The sequence below is a fragment of the Trematosphaeria pertusa genome (genome assembly GCF_010094035.1).
Source record: "Trematosphaeria pertusa strain CBS 122368 unplaced genomic scaffold BU26scaffold_10, whole genome shotgun sequence".
NCBI lineage: Eukaryota > Fungi > Ascomycota > Dothideomycetes > Pleosporales > Trematosphaeriaceae > Trematosphaeria > Trematosphaeria pertusa.
In genome coordinates this window covers 186,325-201,329 of record NW_022987221.1, presented here as the reverse complement: position 1 = coordinate 201,329, position 15,005 = coordinate 186,325, and the positions used below count along the sequence as shown (strand labels likewise).

At 54.8% G+C, this 15,005-nt stretch overlaps 7 protein-coding genes across 7 annotated transcripts; 4 read left to right on the top strand and 3 right to left on the bottom strand.

Moving 5' to 3' along the window:
• The first annotated feature begins 1,467 nt into the window (after positions 1 to 1,467).
• On the top strand, positions 1,468 to 5,727 carry BU26DRAFT_541610 (second largest subunit of RNA polymerase II). The gene is made up of 2 exons (XM_033831605.1): positions 1,468 to 5,149; positions 5,203 to 5,727. Exons 1-2 carry the CDS (start codon positions 1,554 to 1,556, stop codon positions 5,366 to 5,368), a joined length of 3,762 nt encoding a protein of 1,253 aa, XP_033681449.1. The 5' UTR covers positions 1,468 to 1,553; the 3' UTR covers positions 5,369 to 5,727.
• Positions 5,728 to 6,041: 314 nt separating this feature from the next.
• On the bottom strand, positions 6,042 to 7,573 carry BU26DRAFT_45673 (uncharacterized protein). Its single transcript, XM_033824922.1, has one exon. The coding sequence runs from the start codon at positions 7,257 to 7,259 to the stop codon at positions 6,534 to 6,536; it is 726 nt and encodes a 241-aa protein (XP_033681448.1). The 5' UTR covers positions 7,260 to 7,573; the 3' UTR covers positions 6,042 to 6,533.
• A 229-nt stretch (positions 7,574 to 7,802) lies between these two features.
• On the bottom strand, positions 7,803 to 8,441 carry BU26DRAFT_507042 (uncharacterized protein; the record flags this gene model as incomplete). The annotated part of the gene is made up of 2 exons (XM_033826969.1): positions 7,803 to 8,293; positions 8,393 to 8,441. 2 exons carry the CDS (start codon positions 8,439 to 8,441, stop codon positions 7,803 to 7,805), a joined length of 540 nt encoding a protein of 179 aa, XP_033681447.1.
• A 991-nt stretch (positions 8,442 to 9,432) lies between these two features.
• BU26DRAFT_520911 (uncharacterized protein) lies at positions 9,433 to 9,779 on the top strand. The gene has a single exon (XM_033829403.1). It carries the CDS (start codon positions 9,471 to 9,473, stop codon positions 9,672 to 9,674), a length of 204 nt encoding a protein of 67 aa, XP_033681446.1. The 5' UTR covers positions 9,433 to 9,470; the 3' UTR covers positions 9,675 to 9,779.
• A 116-nt stretch (positions 9,780 to 9,895) lies between these two features.
• BU26DRAFT_532287 (uncharacterized protein) lies at positions 9,896 to 10,626 on the top strand (the record flags this gene model as incomplete). The annotated part of the gene is made up of 2 exons (XM_033831091.1): positions 9,896 to 10,189; positions 10,240 to 10,626. The coding sequence occupies 2 exons, from the start codon at positions 9,896 to 9,898 to the stop codon at positions 10,624 to 10,626; spliced, it is 681 nt and encodes a 226-aa protein (XP_033681445.1).
• A 711-nt stretch (positions 10,627 to 11,337) lies between these two features.
• On the top strand, positions 11,338 to 13,479 carry BU26DRAFT_566819 (uncharacterized protein; the record flags this gene model as incomplete). The annotated part of the gene is made up of 2 exons (XM_033833577.1): positions 11,338 to 11,562; positions 11,755 to 13,479. The coding sequence occupies 2 exons, from the start codon at positions 11,338 to 11,340 to the stop codon at positions 13,477 to 13,479; spliced, it is 1,950 nt and encodes a 649-aa protein (XP_033681444.1).
• Positions 13,480 to 14,061: 582 nt separating this feature from the next.
• On the bottom strand, positions 14,062 to 14,879 carry BU26DRAFT_45597 (uncharacterized protein). The gene has a single exon (XM_033824899.1). It carries the CDS (start codon positions 14,696 to 14,698, stop codon positions 14,213 to 14,215), a length of 486 nt encoding a protein of 161 aa, XP_033681443.1. The 5' UTR covers positions 14,699 to 14,879; the 3' UTR covers positions 14,062 to 14,212.
• Positions 14,880 to 15,005: the final 126 nt, after the last annotated feature.

Genomic DNA, 15,005 nt, shown 5'->3' with positions numbered 1-15,005 from the left:
ACGAATCGCTTATCCTGTGCCTATGTGAGACTCTAGTCGGAACCTTTGTGGGAAGAGTGAAGGTCGGGACGCTTACCACCCATAGGTCATCCACATTGCGAGCATGAATCTCTGCTGCGGACGGGACAAGTAGCGGTATTGGTCGCGCGCTTGCAATGCTGACGGTGAGGAGGGTGGTGGCGAGGAAGGTGGTGAACTGCATTTTGATAGTGGATTCGGGCCACGAAAGGATGAGGAAATTTGGCGATAAGGAAGGACGAATAGTGTTTGAGGTACAGGCTTCGTTGATGTTGCTAGCTTGTGGTGGTGATTCGAGCTGTTGTTGTTATGATCTGACGCGTTGAAAGATGGCTTATATATCTCATGACGGTTGATGAAGCTCGTGGAACAGATCACCGAACATCTGTTCCTGCTCCATGTCTCGGGTTTACTCCGCGACGGATACAAGCGCTGGTACCTGTTTCACGGTACCTTTTTGCTCGAATTTGTTCCAGTCGCGTGTTGGATGGGCTCCTCGCCACGGTTCGCGCCGTCGGGTAAGCTGATTGGGGCGGGGGACGCTGGGTGACTTATCGGGCAATGTCGTCGGCGATCAACGCTGGCAGGGAGCAGCCTCGCCCTAGACGCGAGGCGTAGAATTTGTGTACTGGACGGATACTGGACAAGAGCGAAGCGTTCGTGAGGCGTGGAATGATAGGGGTGTCGCTCTAGACCGACAGTCTAGAACCGACGACAGGCGACATTGACGACACATTCCGATCTAAGTCAACACACCTAGATGCATGCTGTAGAGGAAAGCAAAAAGATCCCGAAACAAGTGAAGAAGAAAGGAGAGTGTATTCGGTTCTTTCATGTATCGTTTCTACCGTGCAGCAACTTTGCCATCGACCGCATGAGAACAACAATAGAGACGACGGATTGTTGCAAAATTGAACGTTCAGCAACGCAGAAGGGAAAGAGAAGGATATAGGAGTGGAGCGAAACATCTAGGGTAGCTTTGTTACGGAAGGGCTCGACAGCCATCTGGGGATTGGTAAGGGACGAAACGGAGGGGTGGGCGTCTGCTTTGAAGCAATCCCTTGACAAGCGGGTGATTCAGCGGCAGACTGCGCGCATAGAAGGAAATGATGAATGAGGGGACTCTGGGATATGCTGAGGGCGCGTTGCCTCTCGCGGTAGGAATTCCCCATATAAAAGGGCTCGCTGTATAGATAAGTAAGCTTGCTTAGCTATCTACATGTCCTACTGTACGTAGCTACGAAGGCTTCTAGAGTAGTTGTTGATATCTGGAGAATCCCACACCGCGAGAGGTTAGTTCGTTGGGTGTTTTGTTCCAAGGTTCTCGCCGCGACACTCCAGTGGACTCTTTCAGGCAGAAATCCGCGCTAGCCGAAAAGGCGGGTAATCTTCGGAACGGCCGCATTCTTTGAGGTTGCCCCCATCGCGAAAGAACAACGAGCTCGACAAGTCTCCTCAACCTCACCCGCGTCGTCCCTCTCTCCCCTCTTCCTCCGCACCGGACGCATCACTTGCGCAGCGACCCCACCGCGACCATGGCCGACTACGACAACTACAACATGGACGACGAGGAGCTGTACGAGGAGGAGGAAGACGCCATCACCTCGGAGGACTGCTGGGCCGTCATTTCGTCCTTCTTTGACACAAAGGGCCTGGTGTCGCAGCAGCTGGACTCATACGATGAGTTCACGCGCAACACAATACAGGACATTGTGACGGAGAACGGCAATGTCATCCTCGAGCAGAACACGCCCTACAACCCGGACGAGGACGACAACCCCATCATCAAGCGGCGCTACATCATCACCTTCGGGCGCGTGTTTTTGGCACGGCCAACGCACACCGAAGGCGACGGCTCGACGAACCAGCTGTACCCGCACGAAGCGCGCCTCCGCAACCTCACCTACTCGGGCGCCATGATGGCGAACATCGACAACAAGATCATGGTGGCCCGCGAGGCGACGGCGATGGCGACCGAGGGTGACGAGGATATCGAGGCGATTGGCACGACGCAGATCAAGTGGGAGCGCGAGGACGAGCCAGACGCGGATTCGGCGAGGGTGTTCATTGGGAAGCTGCCGGTCATGCTTCGCTCTGAGCTTTGCCACCTCCGCAACCAGACAGACGAGGCGCTTTTCGGGCTAAACGAGTGCCCGTACGACCAGGGCGGCTACTTTGTCATCAACGGCAGCGAAAAGGTGCTCATTGCGCAGGAGCGAAGCGCGGCGAACATTGTCCAGGTCTTCCGCAAGAAGCAGGGCCCCGTGCCCTGGACTGCCGAGATCCGCAGCGCCGTCGAGAAGGGCACCCGCCTCATCTCCTCCTTCAACATCAAGTGGATAGAGAATTCGCAGCTGAATAAGCGCACGCCCGGCCCCTTCGCATACGCCACGCTTCCCTACATCAAGGCCGACGTCCCCGCCGGCATCGTCTTCCGCGCCTTAGGTGTCGTGTCCGATGAGGACATATTGAATCATATAGTATATGATCACAAAGACACGGCCATGCTCGAGCTGCTGAAGCCGAGCATAGAGGAAGCCTCTGGAATCCAGGACCGTGAGAACGCCTTGGATTTCATAGGGAGGAGAGGGACGAGCCAGGCTGCAACAAAGGACAAGCGTCTCAAGTTCGCGAGGGATGTGATGCAGCGCGAGTTCCTACCGCACATATCTCAGAAGGAAGGTCAGGACACCCGGAAGGCCTTCTTTTTCGGATATATGCTGCACCGTCTGCTTCAGTGCGTCCTGGGCCGCCGCGAGGAGGATGACCGAGATCACTTTGGTAAGAAGCGCCTTGATCTCGCGGGGCCGCTGATTGCCAATCTGTTCCGAATTCTGTTCCTGAAGCTCACCAAGGACGTGTACAAGTACCTGCAGAGGTGCGTCGAGAACAACCAGGACTTCAATGTTCAGATGGCGGTCAAGGCCAGCATAATCACCAACGGCCTAAAGTACTCTCTCGCCACCGGCAACTGGGGCGACCAGAAGAAGGCTGCCTCTGCGAAAGCAGGCGTCTCCCAGGTGTTGAACCGGTACACCTACGCATCCACTCTGTCCCATCTCCGGCGAACGAACACCCCCGTCGGCCGTGACGGAAAGCTGGCCAAGCCACGGCAGCTCCACAACAGCCACTGGGGCCTGGTTTGCCCTGCCGAGACTCCAGAAGGGCAGGCGTGCGGTCTAGTCAAGAACCTGTCCTTGATGTGTTATGTAAGTGTCGGCAGCGAGAGTACGCCTATTATCGACTTCATGACCCAGCGAAACATGGAACTTCTCGAGGAGTACGACCCGGTCATCAATCCGACTGCCACCAAGGTCTTCGTCAACGGTGTCTGGGTAGGGACACATATGAACCCGCAACAGCTTGTGACGGTTGTGCAAGAGCTCCGACGAAACGGGACGCTCTCGTACGAGATGAGCCTTATTCGGGATATTCGCGACCGAGAGTTCAAAATCTTCACCGATGCTGGACGCGTCATGAGGCCGCTTTTCGTGGTGGAAAATGACGTTCGGAAGCCTAACCGTGGCCACCTTGTGTACGACCGAACTCATCTACAGAAGCTTCTCAATGACTCTACTGTGGACACATCTGGATACAACGACGAAGATACAATGGAGATGAAGTATGGATGGAGGGGGCTTATTCACGACGGTGTCGTCGAATACCTTGATGCCGAGGAAGAAGAGACCGCCATGATAGTCATGTCGCCTGAAGAGCTAGATGAATGGCGCGACCTTAAACAAGGTGTCCAGCCCGCCCCGGATGCAGACAAGAAGAACCGTCTGGGCCGCATCAGGCCGAAACCGAACCCTACGGTTGCCATCTACACGCACTGCGAAATCCACCCGGCCATGATTTTGGGTATTTGTGCCAGTATCATTCCATTCCCTGACCACAACCAGTCTCCTCGTAACACCTACCAGTCCGCTATGGGCAAACAAGCTATGGGCGTGGCTCTCACCAACTATGCGCTACGCATGGAAACCATGATGAATGTCCTTTATTATCCGCAGAAGCCGTTGGCTACAACGCGGTCCATGGAGTACCTGAGATTCCGTGAACTGCCCGCTGGTCAGAACGCCATCGTGGCCATTGCTTGTTACTCTGGGTACAACCAGGAAGATTCCGTCATCATGAATCAGAGTAGTATCGATCGTGGTCTCTTCAGGAGTCTTTTCTACCGTGCGTACACGGAGCAGGAGAAGCGCATTGGTGTCAACGTCTTGGAGCAGTTCGAGAAGCCAACGCGTGCCGACACTATGAGGCTGAAGGCGGGGACATATGACAAACTCGATGACGATGGTGTGGTTGCGCCCGGTGTCCGTGTTTCTGGTGACGATATCATCATTGGAAAGACGGCGCCTATACCGGGAGATGCCAAGGAGCTGGGTCAGAAGACGGCTTTGCACACGAAGCGCGATGTGTCCACACCGCTTAGGAGCACGGAGAATGGTATCGTCGATCAAGTCCTCTTCACTACCAACACTGAAGGTCTGCGCTTCGTCAAGGTGCGCACGCGAACCACAAAGGTGCCGCAGATTGGCGACAAGTTTGCCTCTCGTCACGGTCAGAAAGGTACGATTGGTATTACCTATCGCCAGGAAGACATGCCCTTCACTCGGGATGGCCTCACCCCTGACCTGATTATCAACCCGCACGCCATTCCGTCACGGATGACCATTGCCCACTTGGTCGAGTGCTTGCTCTCTAAGGTTGGCGCCATCAACGCCTCCGAAGGCGACGCAACGCCTTTCACAGACGTCACCGTCGACCAAATCTCCGAACTCCTGGAGAAGGCCAAGTTTCAGAAGCGCGGCTTCGAGATCATGTACAATGGGCATACGGGCAAGAAACTGCGCGCACAGGTTTACCTCGGCCCGACGTACTACCAGCGCCTGAGGCACATGGTCGACGACAAGATCCATGCGCGTGCGCGCGGTCCGCTGCAGATCCTTACCCGCCAGCCTGTGGAAGGTCGCGCTCGAGACGGTGGACTGCGTTTCGGAGAGATGGAGCGCGATTGTATGATTGCGCATGGTGCGGCCGCGTTCTTGAAAGAACGTCTCTTTGAGGTGTCTGATGCGTATCGGGTGCATGTGTGCGATATCTGCGGCTTGATGAGCCCGATTGCGTATGTCTATTCCTTCATGATATCTGTTGGAAGTGTGCTAACGATTGTTCTAGGCAAATCAAGAAAGGCCAGTACGAGTGCCGCCCGTGCCATAACAAGACGCGCATCTCGCAGATTCAGATCCCTTACGCGGCGAAGCTGCTCTTCCAGGAGCTCATGGCTATGAACATCGCGACGCGCATGTTCACCAACCGGTCTGGTCTCAGCGTGCGCGACTAAACAGCATCCGCGCTGTCACCTCCTACGACCTCGTTCTCTATTCCATCTATCTCCGATTGTGCTTTCTCAACTTTCAGTCGCCGTTTGACGGGTGGCTTCTCACTAACACCAAAAACAGGCCCTCGGATTATGTCCTTTCTGCATTGCGCCGGCGTTTACGTGAAGGAGGGATGGCTGGTTTCTTCAGAATGGCTCATACTGTACACTTCCAAGGCTTCCTCTGGGTATTGCTTGCTCGCTCCCGGGCTGGTCAAGGGGCGGCGTTAGATATTTCACGGTTACCGACATATGCGCCGCAGCCCTTGCTGCCTTGTACAGATAGACAAGAAGAATCGGAATTGCTTACGCCGTATCGAAGAACTGACTCGTGTGAGTGTACTTGCTGTGTGAGACGGATCACGGATAACGAAGCGAAGCGGTGACAGACTGAATGTAGAGCCGAGGAGGCTATTAGGTACCTGGTGTGCATATGCGTAAACAGAGAGAATGCGCTGTCGCATGATGGGTTTATTGCACCCGCGCGGTAAAGAATGCTGGCAGAACGGTGCTAGGTAAGTGGGGCCGTTACACGTCATGCGAAATGCGCGTGAGGGACAGTTGGGTGAAGGTTGGGTGTAAGAAGGCGGCTAGGCTTGCCGACTCAATCAACCAGAATCACGATTGCGAGATCAACTTCTTGTAACGTTCCATACTCATCTATTTCACTAGTCTTTATCAATCTCTCGCTATAGCTCCGACGCTGCTACATAGGCTCAAACAAACATAGCTGTAGAGAGGCCGCCAGAAACATCCCGGCGTGTCAAGCGATAGTCCAAATGCCTTCGTTCATCCCTTCAGTCTGGTCTCTAAAATGCCTAACCATGTCCGTGTCCCCAGCCGGTCCGATTGAACGCCGTCATTCAGTAAAAAAGCAAAGCAAAGAAGATTACCCCCCGTGTACGCCGGCAAGAAAGATAATGATGGCCAGCAGCATCGTGATCGAGCCGGGAACGTAGGAGATGCTGGTATAGGAAATGTGTGCGCTGATGGCGCAGCAGCAGTCGTGTTTTATGAGTGTCCAAGGGTTATATGCCCGGCTGTTCGGGGTCAATATCAACAGGGCGGCAGACTTCCTGATCGTAGACGGCGTAGCGGGAAGTTCTCGTGAGAGGAGACATAATGCGCTTCACATCTCGGTCCAGTGCACGTCCTCTATGCGATCGAGATCGGTGTAGCCCCGCCGCCGCTTCTTCTCCTCGATCTTCTTGTCGCTGGATCCCGAGCTCTTCCGCCGAAGCATCGATTTGACTTTGGTGGCCAGCTTCTCCAGCGCAGCAGTGTGCGCTGGCTCCTCTTCCTCTGCTTGCGGCGCGGGATCTTCTTGTGCTGGGGGGAAGTTCTCCTTTTGAGACTCTTTCGGAGCGGGGGTGAGCGCGGGAGTGAGCGGATGAGATGAGAGCGAAGTGCTTGTGGTTATCTCTTTGACTGGAGCAGGGGCTGACTTCTTTCTGAATGTCATTCTCTTTGGTCGCTTCATAGGTGACAGCATGTCCCATGTGGGCTCGGTTGGGCTTGAGGGGGCTGACGAGCGAGGAGAGAGCAGGACTATGGTTGAGCCGTCCCATGTGGAGCCCATGCGAGGAGAGTAGGCAGGAGTAGATGGTTCAGAGTCGATGAAAGTGCCGAATGACTTTGCGGACATGGGCGGTGACATTGGCGGCGGGGAGCCAGGCAACGGTGATGGGGCCCTGACTCCTGAGAAACGATGAGGTCGGAGGCTGCCATCCGGAGAGAGAGGCATTGGTGTTTTGGGCAATCCGTGATTGGAGAGCGGAGGAAACAGTCCGTTCTGCTTGGGACGAGGGGACGAGGCTGAGAGTTGTGGCGACCGCGCAGATGTCGAGGAAGGCATCTTATATGATTGAAACTGCCCGAAACCGATCGAAACCGACGAGCAATAACGATTGTCGGAAACTGAAACAACGGATGAATAGGAAGGCGAGGACTTGGAGAGGACGGCGCGTAGTGTAACGGAAGTGAGGGTATCAAGAGGAGATATGGAAAGACAGACAGCGCAAACAAGAAACCGAGTGACAGTAAGCACAGACCAAAGGAAAAGAGAACTGCGCCGCAATCAAACCGTTGGGGTGAACAGGCTGGATGCTGTGTTACTGTCGTTGCCTGCAGGCAGCGTTTGTTATATGAGAGCACACACGCCGAGGAAACATGCAGTACCAGACCTTCGGTAACGCCGCCGCGAGCGTTTCTTGACGGCGCAGTGGCGGCGAGCTACGGCGTAGCCAGAGCAAAATAGCAAGATCGCCTGACAAGCTTGTTTGTGTTGCGGCGGAAGCAAATCGTACGATTCCAGGAGCCTGAGGGTGGTTGTGAGGGCCAGCGAACTGCTGGAAGGCGGCGTGGTATTCGCGCGCTAACCCTGTGGACGCGGTGGCGCTTAGCTCCTGCACGGCGATTGGCGGACGTAGAGTGCAACTCCACCGATCGGTGTTGGTGCTGGACTGGGGACGGCGGCTGGAAATATGGAGACGCGGCTGGTTCTAAACACAGGTCGTCCAGCAGTTGCCCGCTGGCTGATCTGCAGGACCCGGGAAGCCGATGGAGGGTACGCGGGAAAGCTGGACGTCTGCCATGTCGCGCTCTCATTGGCAGACTCGCTTGGCCTTGCCTGGCCAATCAGGTCGCGGAACCCAGATTTTGAGGGTGAGAAGGCGTTCATCAGCTCGTGGCCACGAGTGCCTCGATGGGGCTCTCGCGAGATATGGGATACAGCAGATGCCGCATCTGGAAGGAGGCCGATGTTGAGCGAGCGGGCGAGAGGGGTGTGCTGCGCCGCGACTGTGCCCCTCCAGTTGATTGCGTCAAAGATTGCACCGAAGATTGCACCGGTGAGAAGCTTAAAGCTGAGGCCAACGGTTGCCGGGATAGCTTGACCCTTCAAGCCCTACCTTGGGTCCCCTACTGGCTGGAAATGGGGTCAGCACTCGACAAGTTCTTCGCATGTGGGCGAATCCAGCTCCCACTGACGCGTCGAGGTGCTGTCTGCGGTCAGCCCTTCGATGCTTGATTGAGACATTAGAATTTGGGAGTGTTTGACGGGATTGACCGATGCAGCCTGTCAAAGGCCGCCCCCATATGTTGTGTAACGGTCCTGGAGGGCGTTAAGCGCCCAAGTCTGCAGATGATGTTGCACAGCTGTTAAAGTGTCTAAAGCCTGGCAACTATGGTCAGCAAAATGAGGCACGGAGAGACGTAAAAGCCTGGCATCTCCAGACCGCGCGAGAGAATCCGTCGCAAGAGGCAAAGGCGGCACCAGGTGGCGGGGATTAGCGAAGACGGGTGGTGGCCGAGGAGGGACTGGATCCCAAGCAGATCGCGTCGATTCAATAGTTTCAAGGCATCTTAGGCCGTCCCGGACTGTTACCGCGTCGTAACGATGGTGGTCAGATGGGAAGGTCAGTCGAACGTTGTCGCGACGTGAGGGTTGTTCCAAGTGTTGCAATCTGAAGCTAGTCCGGACTGGGGAAAGCGCCATCGGCAGATCGAGCCTAGCGCGCAAGAGCCGCGGGCGGCACACCAAACTCCCATCTCCTTCTCCTTTTGTCTACAGCATGCTCGTTTCGATAGCTTCAGGTCAGTAGCCTTCGACAATCCGCAATTCATTGCCCTGGGAACGACGTGGTCTCGAAGCAAGCAGAGATCCCGCCATATCCGCGATGCTACCGTCCCCGCACTAACAGGTGCCTAATTTGCGCCAAATCACGTCCCTTAGGGCACACAAAACCCAATGGAATGCGTATGGAAACTTGACGGTTCCTTTAGATGCCGAAAACATTCCAGGGGCTCCTCGGACAGGTGCTTGTCAACACCAACAGCCTCACGGACAATGGCTGCTCTAAGCCGCGCTGCATCCTCGGGCAGCTCTTCGCTTCCTAGGGAGTATGAAAGTGGCATTGAACAAAACAAGAGATAGAGATCATGACCCATATTCATACCGGCCCGTTCCGCACGCCTGACGGTTGTGGCTGGATCTCGTTGATCGAAGACCAATGTTGTTCCAGCTCCAAGCATTCCTCATTCCTATCGTCCCTCATCGAAATCCGCAATGCAGCGTTGTGAGTCTCCCTTTGCCAATATCCCAATTGGAACATCATGCGCTGCGCTTCATTCCGAGCTGAAGCCCTTTTTGTTGCAGCAAAACAAGATCACTCGCGTCTCAGTTCATGATAAATTCAATTCGTCCTGCCCGACACTGTCTCAGCTACCCATCAGCCGCTCTCTTGCCCACACTCCTTTTGACGCTCGTTAACCTTTCTTTTCAAGATGAGAGTCGAACTTCTCACAGTCTGGGCTTTGCTCGGATTAGCCGCCGCCCACGCCATCGAGCGGCGCGACCCTCCCGCTTGTGATCATGGCTGCGATGACCACGAAGGCGGCCATGACGGCGGCCATGAAAGCGATCATGACGGCGGTCATGACGGCGGCCATGGTGGCGGCCATGATGATGGTCATGATGACGGCCATGGTGGAATGGATGGCCACAAGCCGTGGCGTCCCAAGACCCACGAACCGCACTTCTTCAACCTCTACGTCAACGACAAATGCCATAGGCCCGAAGATTCTGACTACGACATCAACTCCGATCCCCCGGCCGATGTTTATGCCGATCCGATAGCTTTAGCCAACATGAAGAAGAACTATTGCCCGCTCGAGGGCTATGCGATAAGATTGGAGCATGGCAACGTCATTGCGACCCCCTACAACAAATGGTGGGATCCGAAACTTCCCACCTTCTTCGTCGACGATGACACCCAATGCTACACTGTAAGTTGGCTTCATGGTCCACGAGGTTCCATGGCTAATTGGCTCTGCAGGTCAGCAAAGAACCACTCCAGCTGTACGTCGACTCTAGCACTGGTGCCTTGAAGTACACCAAGGTTGGATGGATGCCGCCAAACTCGCTCTCTGTTGGCTTCTACCGTACTGGCAATAATCCGCTTGGTATTGTCGGCCGCAGCCCTTCCTACTTCACCTGGCCCATCACCCCAGGAATTTCGGAAAACAACGGAGAGTGGGACTTCTGCTGGTTGGGCGACACAAAGCAGTACCAAGTCTTCGTCAACAGGGATAACTTCGAGTCTGCCGGCGTCAAGAAAAATTACTGCGTTCAGAAGAGGCTTGCGGCGGCTAATGCCAATCCTTGGCAGAAGAAGAAGCCGCACTGGGGAGACAAGCCTGACCATGGATATGAAACCGACTAGGTAGATGGCAGAGCCTCACTCTCTTTTCCTCTCGGCAGACATCGACCGGCATAGGATGGAGTCTCTTGTTCGCACATTGGTTTTCTTGCTCTTACTATCCCGTAATCATCCCTAATTCTCTCGACCTTTCCTTGCTCAGTCATGTATTCTAGGTTCAAATTGGATATCTTGTGGATTCTCCGTATCTTCCTTGCTCCAATTGCCTTGGGTGCCGTCCAGTGCCTTCAGCGTCGGCGAACTTGCTCGATCCCTCCGTCCTCTGCCTTCCTTCGGGTGAGCGGGGCTCAAGCAATTCCTTCTCCAGGCGCCAATATTTTTCGAGTCTCTATGTCGAGTTCTGCCGCCCCAGTTGCTGCAGTCAGAGCAAACGTCGTCCAAGGCTTCGGTTTTCGACTCCTTATAGTTGCGCTACCATCCCCGACACTGTCAGCATCGAAGGCTCCGCTGGCTACATCGTCAATCACTCCGTGTTCTTTTTCGACTCACGACGCGTATTCACATAGCGCGGAAGTGCATTCGCAGATTGACACACCGCCAGTCGTGCCTTCCACGTTCACTCGACTTCACCACGTGCGTCGGCGAAATATTTTGCCTTCCGCCCCGCATGACTTTACCATTCACCACCTCCTCGCTCTCTCGCAATTGCAAATTTCTCTCCTTCTCGTATGCCCCCACTATTTTGCTTAACATCACCAGCATCTACTACCACCCATGGACGATATGGGTGATCCGCGGCTGGCGGTCCAGCCAGCCCACAACCGCGGCTCGTCGTTCCACGTCACCTACAAGCCGGAGGAGATACGGCAACTGGTCAAAGAGATCCAGGAAGAGACTATTGCAGACGTGCACTTGTCGCTCTTCACCTACTGGATCTGCGAAAAGAGTGAGAATTACGAGGAGGCGAGGAAGCATATTCGCGAACTGGGACTTGATCAGGTGGGTACCTCTACATGAAGATGCACAGTGCGCGTCTCGAGCCATGGCTTTGCCTGGGTTAGGTATCGGGGTGGAAGAGCAGTAGGCTAAGTCAAACTCTGCCTCTTCATGCGTGCCGGTCAACCGGGCGATCGGGAATTAGGCACTTCATTGTGCGCAATCATGAGGGCGGTTGACTGACGAAGCTGGCAGAGTTATCCGATAAGCCGGATCAAAAATGAGCTTCTCCGCAAACTTCTCCAGGATACTGTCCATATCAGGCCAAATTATCGGTCCGCAATTCTAGAGGACGAAGGGGAAGACTGCGCGCTCCTTGACCTGCCGGAAACGCACACCAGGCAGCACTCACGGCGTCTTTCATTCCTTTCTGCTCTTAGATCGCTCTCCGGGCCTCCTAGCGCGAAGGCACCAGTTGCAGTGCCTTCAATGGCTCACGTCAATGGAGCTTCACCTGCCACGGAACCGAAGGCCAAAACCATGCCTCGGACAAGACAGGTTTCCACGCCACTCAGGCCGGCATCTCCCTGGATACCCAGAACAGAGTCCCTTCGTGCGAGCATGAGGAGCAAGAATGCAAGTTCAGCCGCGAGCATTGCGCATTCTACCCGTTCAACGGAGCGCAAGTATCCTCCGGATACGCCTGACCGTCCTGCGCCCTTGAGTATCAAATCTCGCGGAACCGACTCTACTCCTCCTACAGCTCTTCTACGTTCTGTGTCGACACCTATCCGTTCGCGGCAAGCACCGCTTTCCGCGACTACCTCTAATGCTATGTGGGATTCAACACAGAGATATGAGTCCTTGCCGCCAACTAGAGAGAATTCGGATGACATCATCGGCGGCGTCAATCCTGGCGCTGGGGACGTGTTTGGCTCCTCCGATGAAGCGGCCAATCGTCCCACTCATTTGTTCTCCAGTGAGGAGAAAGGCGTTGGCTCATCGGAATCCGATCATGAACAGCATCGTGGACGCACAGATTCAGATAGCAGCTCAGCTTTGGTTGCATATCGTACAACTGAGCACAATGGCTCCGTCCCGCGCTATGATAGCAGCTCACTTTTCGGTAATGAGAGCGAGGACAACATCGACTTCGACACCATCCAGGATGATGCATCCGGTTCAGCTGACGAAGTCTCTGTCTTGGAGACGGATTCTAATCCCTCCAGCCCGCCGCAATACCAGTTCGCTTTCCCACTCCCACCGTCTAGCTCCAACAACTTCGTGCCAAAGCCGGCTCCTACCCCAGCCCAGCGTCGTGCCGCCGCTCGGGCCCGCAATGCAGCTCGACCACCAAACCTTGTAACAGTGAGCGGCTTCCACCGTCCATTGCCACTGCGCAGCTATGAGAGCGAGGCCTTCTTGTTCCCTACTACTCGCCTTCAAGGTGGTGAGAATGCACACCGTCGTAGTACAACGGCAACGAGCCCTATTCGTGGACGACATGCCCTACACATCGGAGGCCTCGACGAGATGACTCGCCGAATCGGACCAAGCAACTTTCGAGTTCGGGAACCTTCCAGGAACACTTCCGCTGCCTCATTTACCAGTTTGCCCCGGAACAGTACCCAATCATCGATGTTACTGTCGCGAACATTCATCGATGCTGAAACTCTTGCTTCGAACCCCCTCGGCGATGTATACCGCTCAGTGACAGAGGCGTACATGCGGGAGTCTCTGGACCGAACTCGCGAACGGGGGGCTCAACTACCTACGGTGCAGCTCGCCTCGCTCCCGCCTTTCGAGATCACCTGGCGCGACGTTAACGAGCAGCTTCTTGTCGCCATCTACGGAAGGAAGAACGTCGCGCTGACAGTTGCGGATGTACACTTCGTCGACCGTATCGCAAGGGAGATGAGGGAGGGTGTTGGTACGATTTCGGGGTACGAATGGGTTGGTCAGTTGTTTCAGCCCAATTAGATGGAATGTGGAGGCCGAGACTCGTGAGAGCGCAGACGGCTCCCGATGTGGGTATCTCACCGCGGGCTTGAATCTTCGTACAGTAGTAGGAGCAAAGTAACACGGATATGAAGCGCTTGATGGAAGAGGCGACTAGAGCCTGCCTGTACTCTCATAGTCATAGGATCTTTCTTCTCAAACGGGCTTTCCTTGCTCAAATTCCAGAAAGGGTTCATACTGATAATCCATACGGATAACTGTACCTCGAATTATGAAGCTGCTATTTTCTTATTCTTTTCTCAACTGCTTTCGCGATCTGCTTCTAACCATGGTAGCAACCCCGTTGAACGCACCTATAAATAGCCCGCGTCCAACAGACCTACATGCGCATCCCCGCCGAAGCGGCAACCCGATCCCCCGCACGCGGAGAAATACACAAATGTGGACTCAGGTAAGTTACAAGCTACCTGTCAAGATAAAGCGATCTCCCGTCATAGTCCCGTTTCCGAACCTGCGCGCCGCCATCCCGTCTTCTTACAGCGGCGCCCCCCCCACCTCCCTTACTACACCAACTATAATAACCCCAACTATCTCTCTCCTAGTCTGGAATCCCAACCCCAGCTCTACGCCGCCCGCATGCGCATCAGCCCACCGCCGCGCCGCCAGTCTTAGAATCGGTCGTGTACCCACCGCACCGCCTTTTTCTTTGCCTTCTCAAACATACCCCACCCCACGGCACAGCACCCCAGCCTCCTCAGTCACACAAACAAATCATCCGGTCCGTGTACCACGACTGACTGCTAGCGTAGCATTCTATTTTCCGCCCCACTTCGACTCCCACCTCCCTGTCCTCAACAGCAACAGCACATATCCCTGAAATCTCCGACCCACGCTTGTGCGCCCGCCATGCATGGGGGTCTGGAAGCGGATGAGCAGGCGGGGACCGGGGTATGAGACAGACCGACTTTCCGCTTGGAGGAATGACTGGGAGAATGAGCACAGCACTGTGCTGCACTGCACTGCACTGCACGGTGATGTAATGTGTGATTGCTGTCTGAGGGAAAAGGTCCGAGAGCGAGCACAGGGTAAGAGTGGAGAAAGGCTGTTGGAACGACACAGCAGGGCAGGAGAACATCTCAACATCTGCATCGAGCATGTACTGTATGTACCATGCAGACGCGGTCAGCTTATCACGACAGCTCCAAAACCACACCAAGACGCATGGCCAACGTTTGTACATCGAGATCCGCAATGCAATCGAGAAATCTCGTGGATTGTAGCTATGGAAAATTGATCATGCCCCAAACTATCGATCCTTCATTCAGCCGCTTGTTTGATGAAGAGTATCCGCACAGCAGTGTTGTACCTTATGCTTCTTCTGTGTTCGGCGCCAGTCCACCCCCAGCCCCCCCTTTCCCTCTCATTCTGCAGTACCTTGGGGGCTGTTCTGGGAGTTGCCAGAATGCGCGAAAAGCGAGTGATGAGAAGACCAATATTTGGGATACCCAATACTTCATTAATTCAAGAACAAATAAAACTTATGAAAT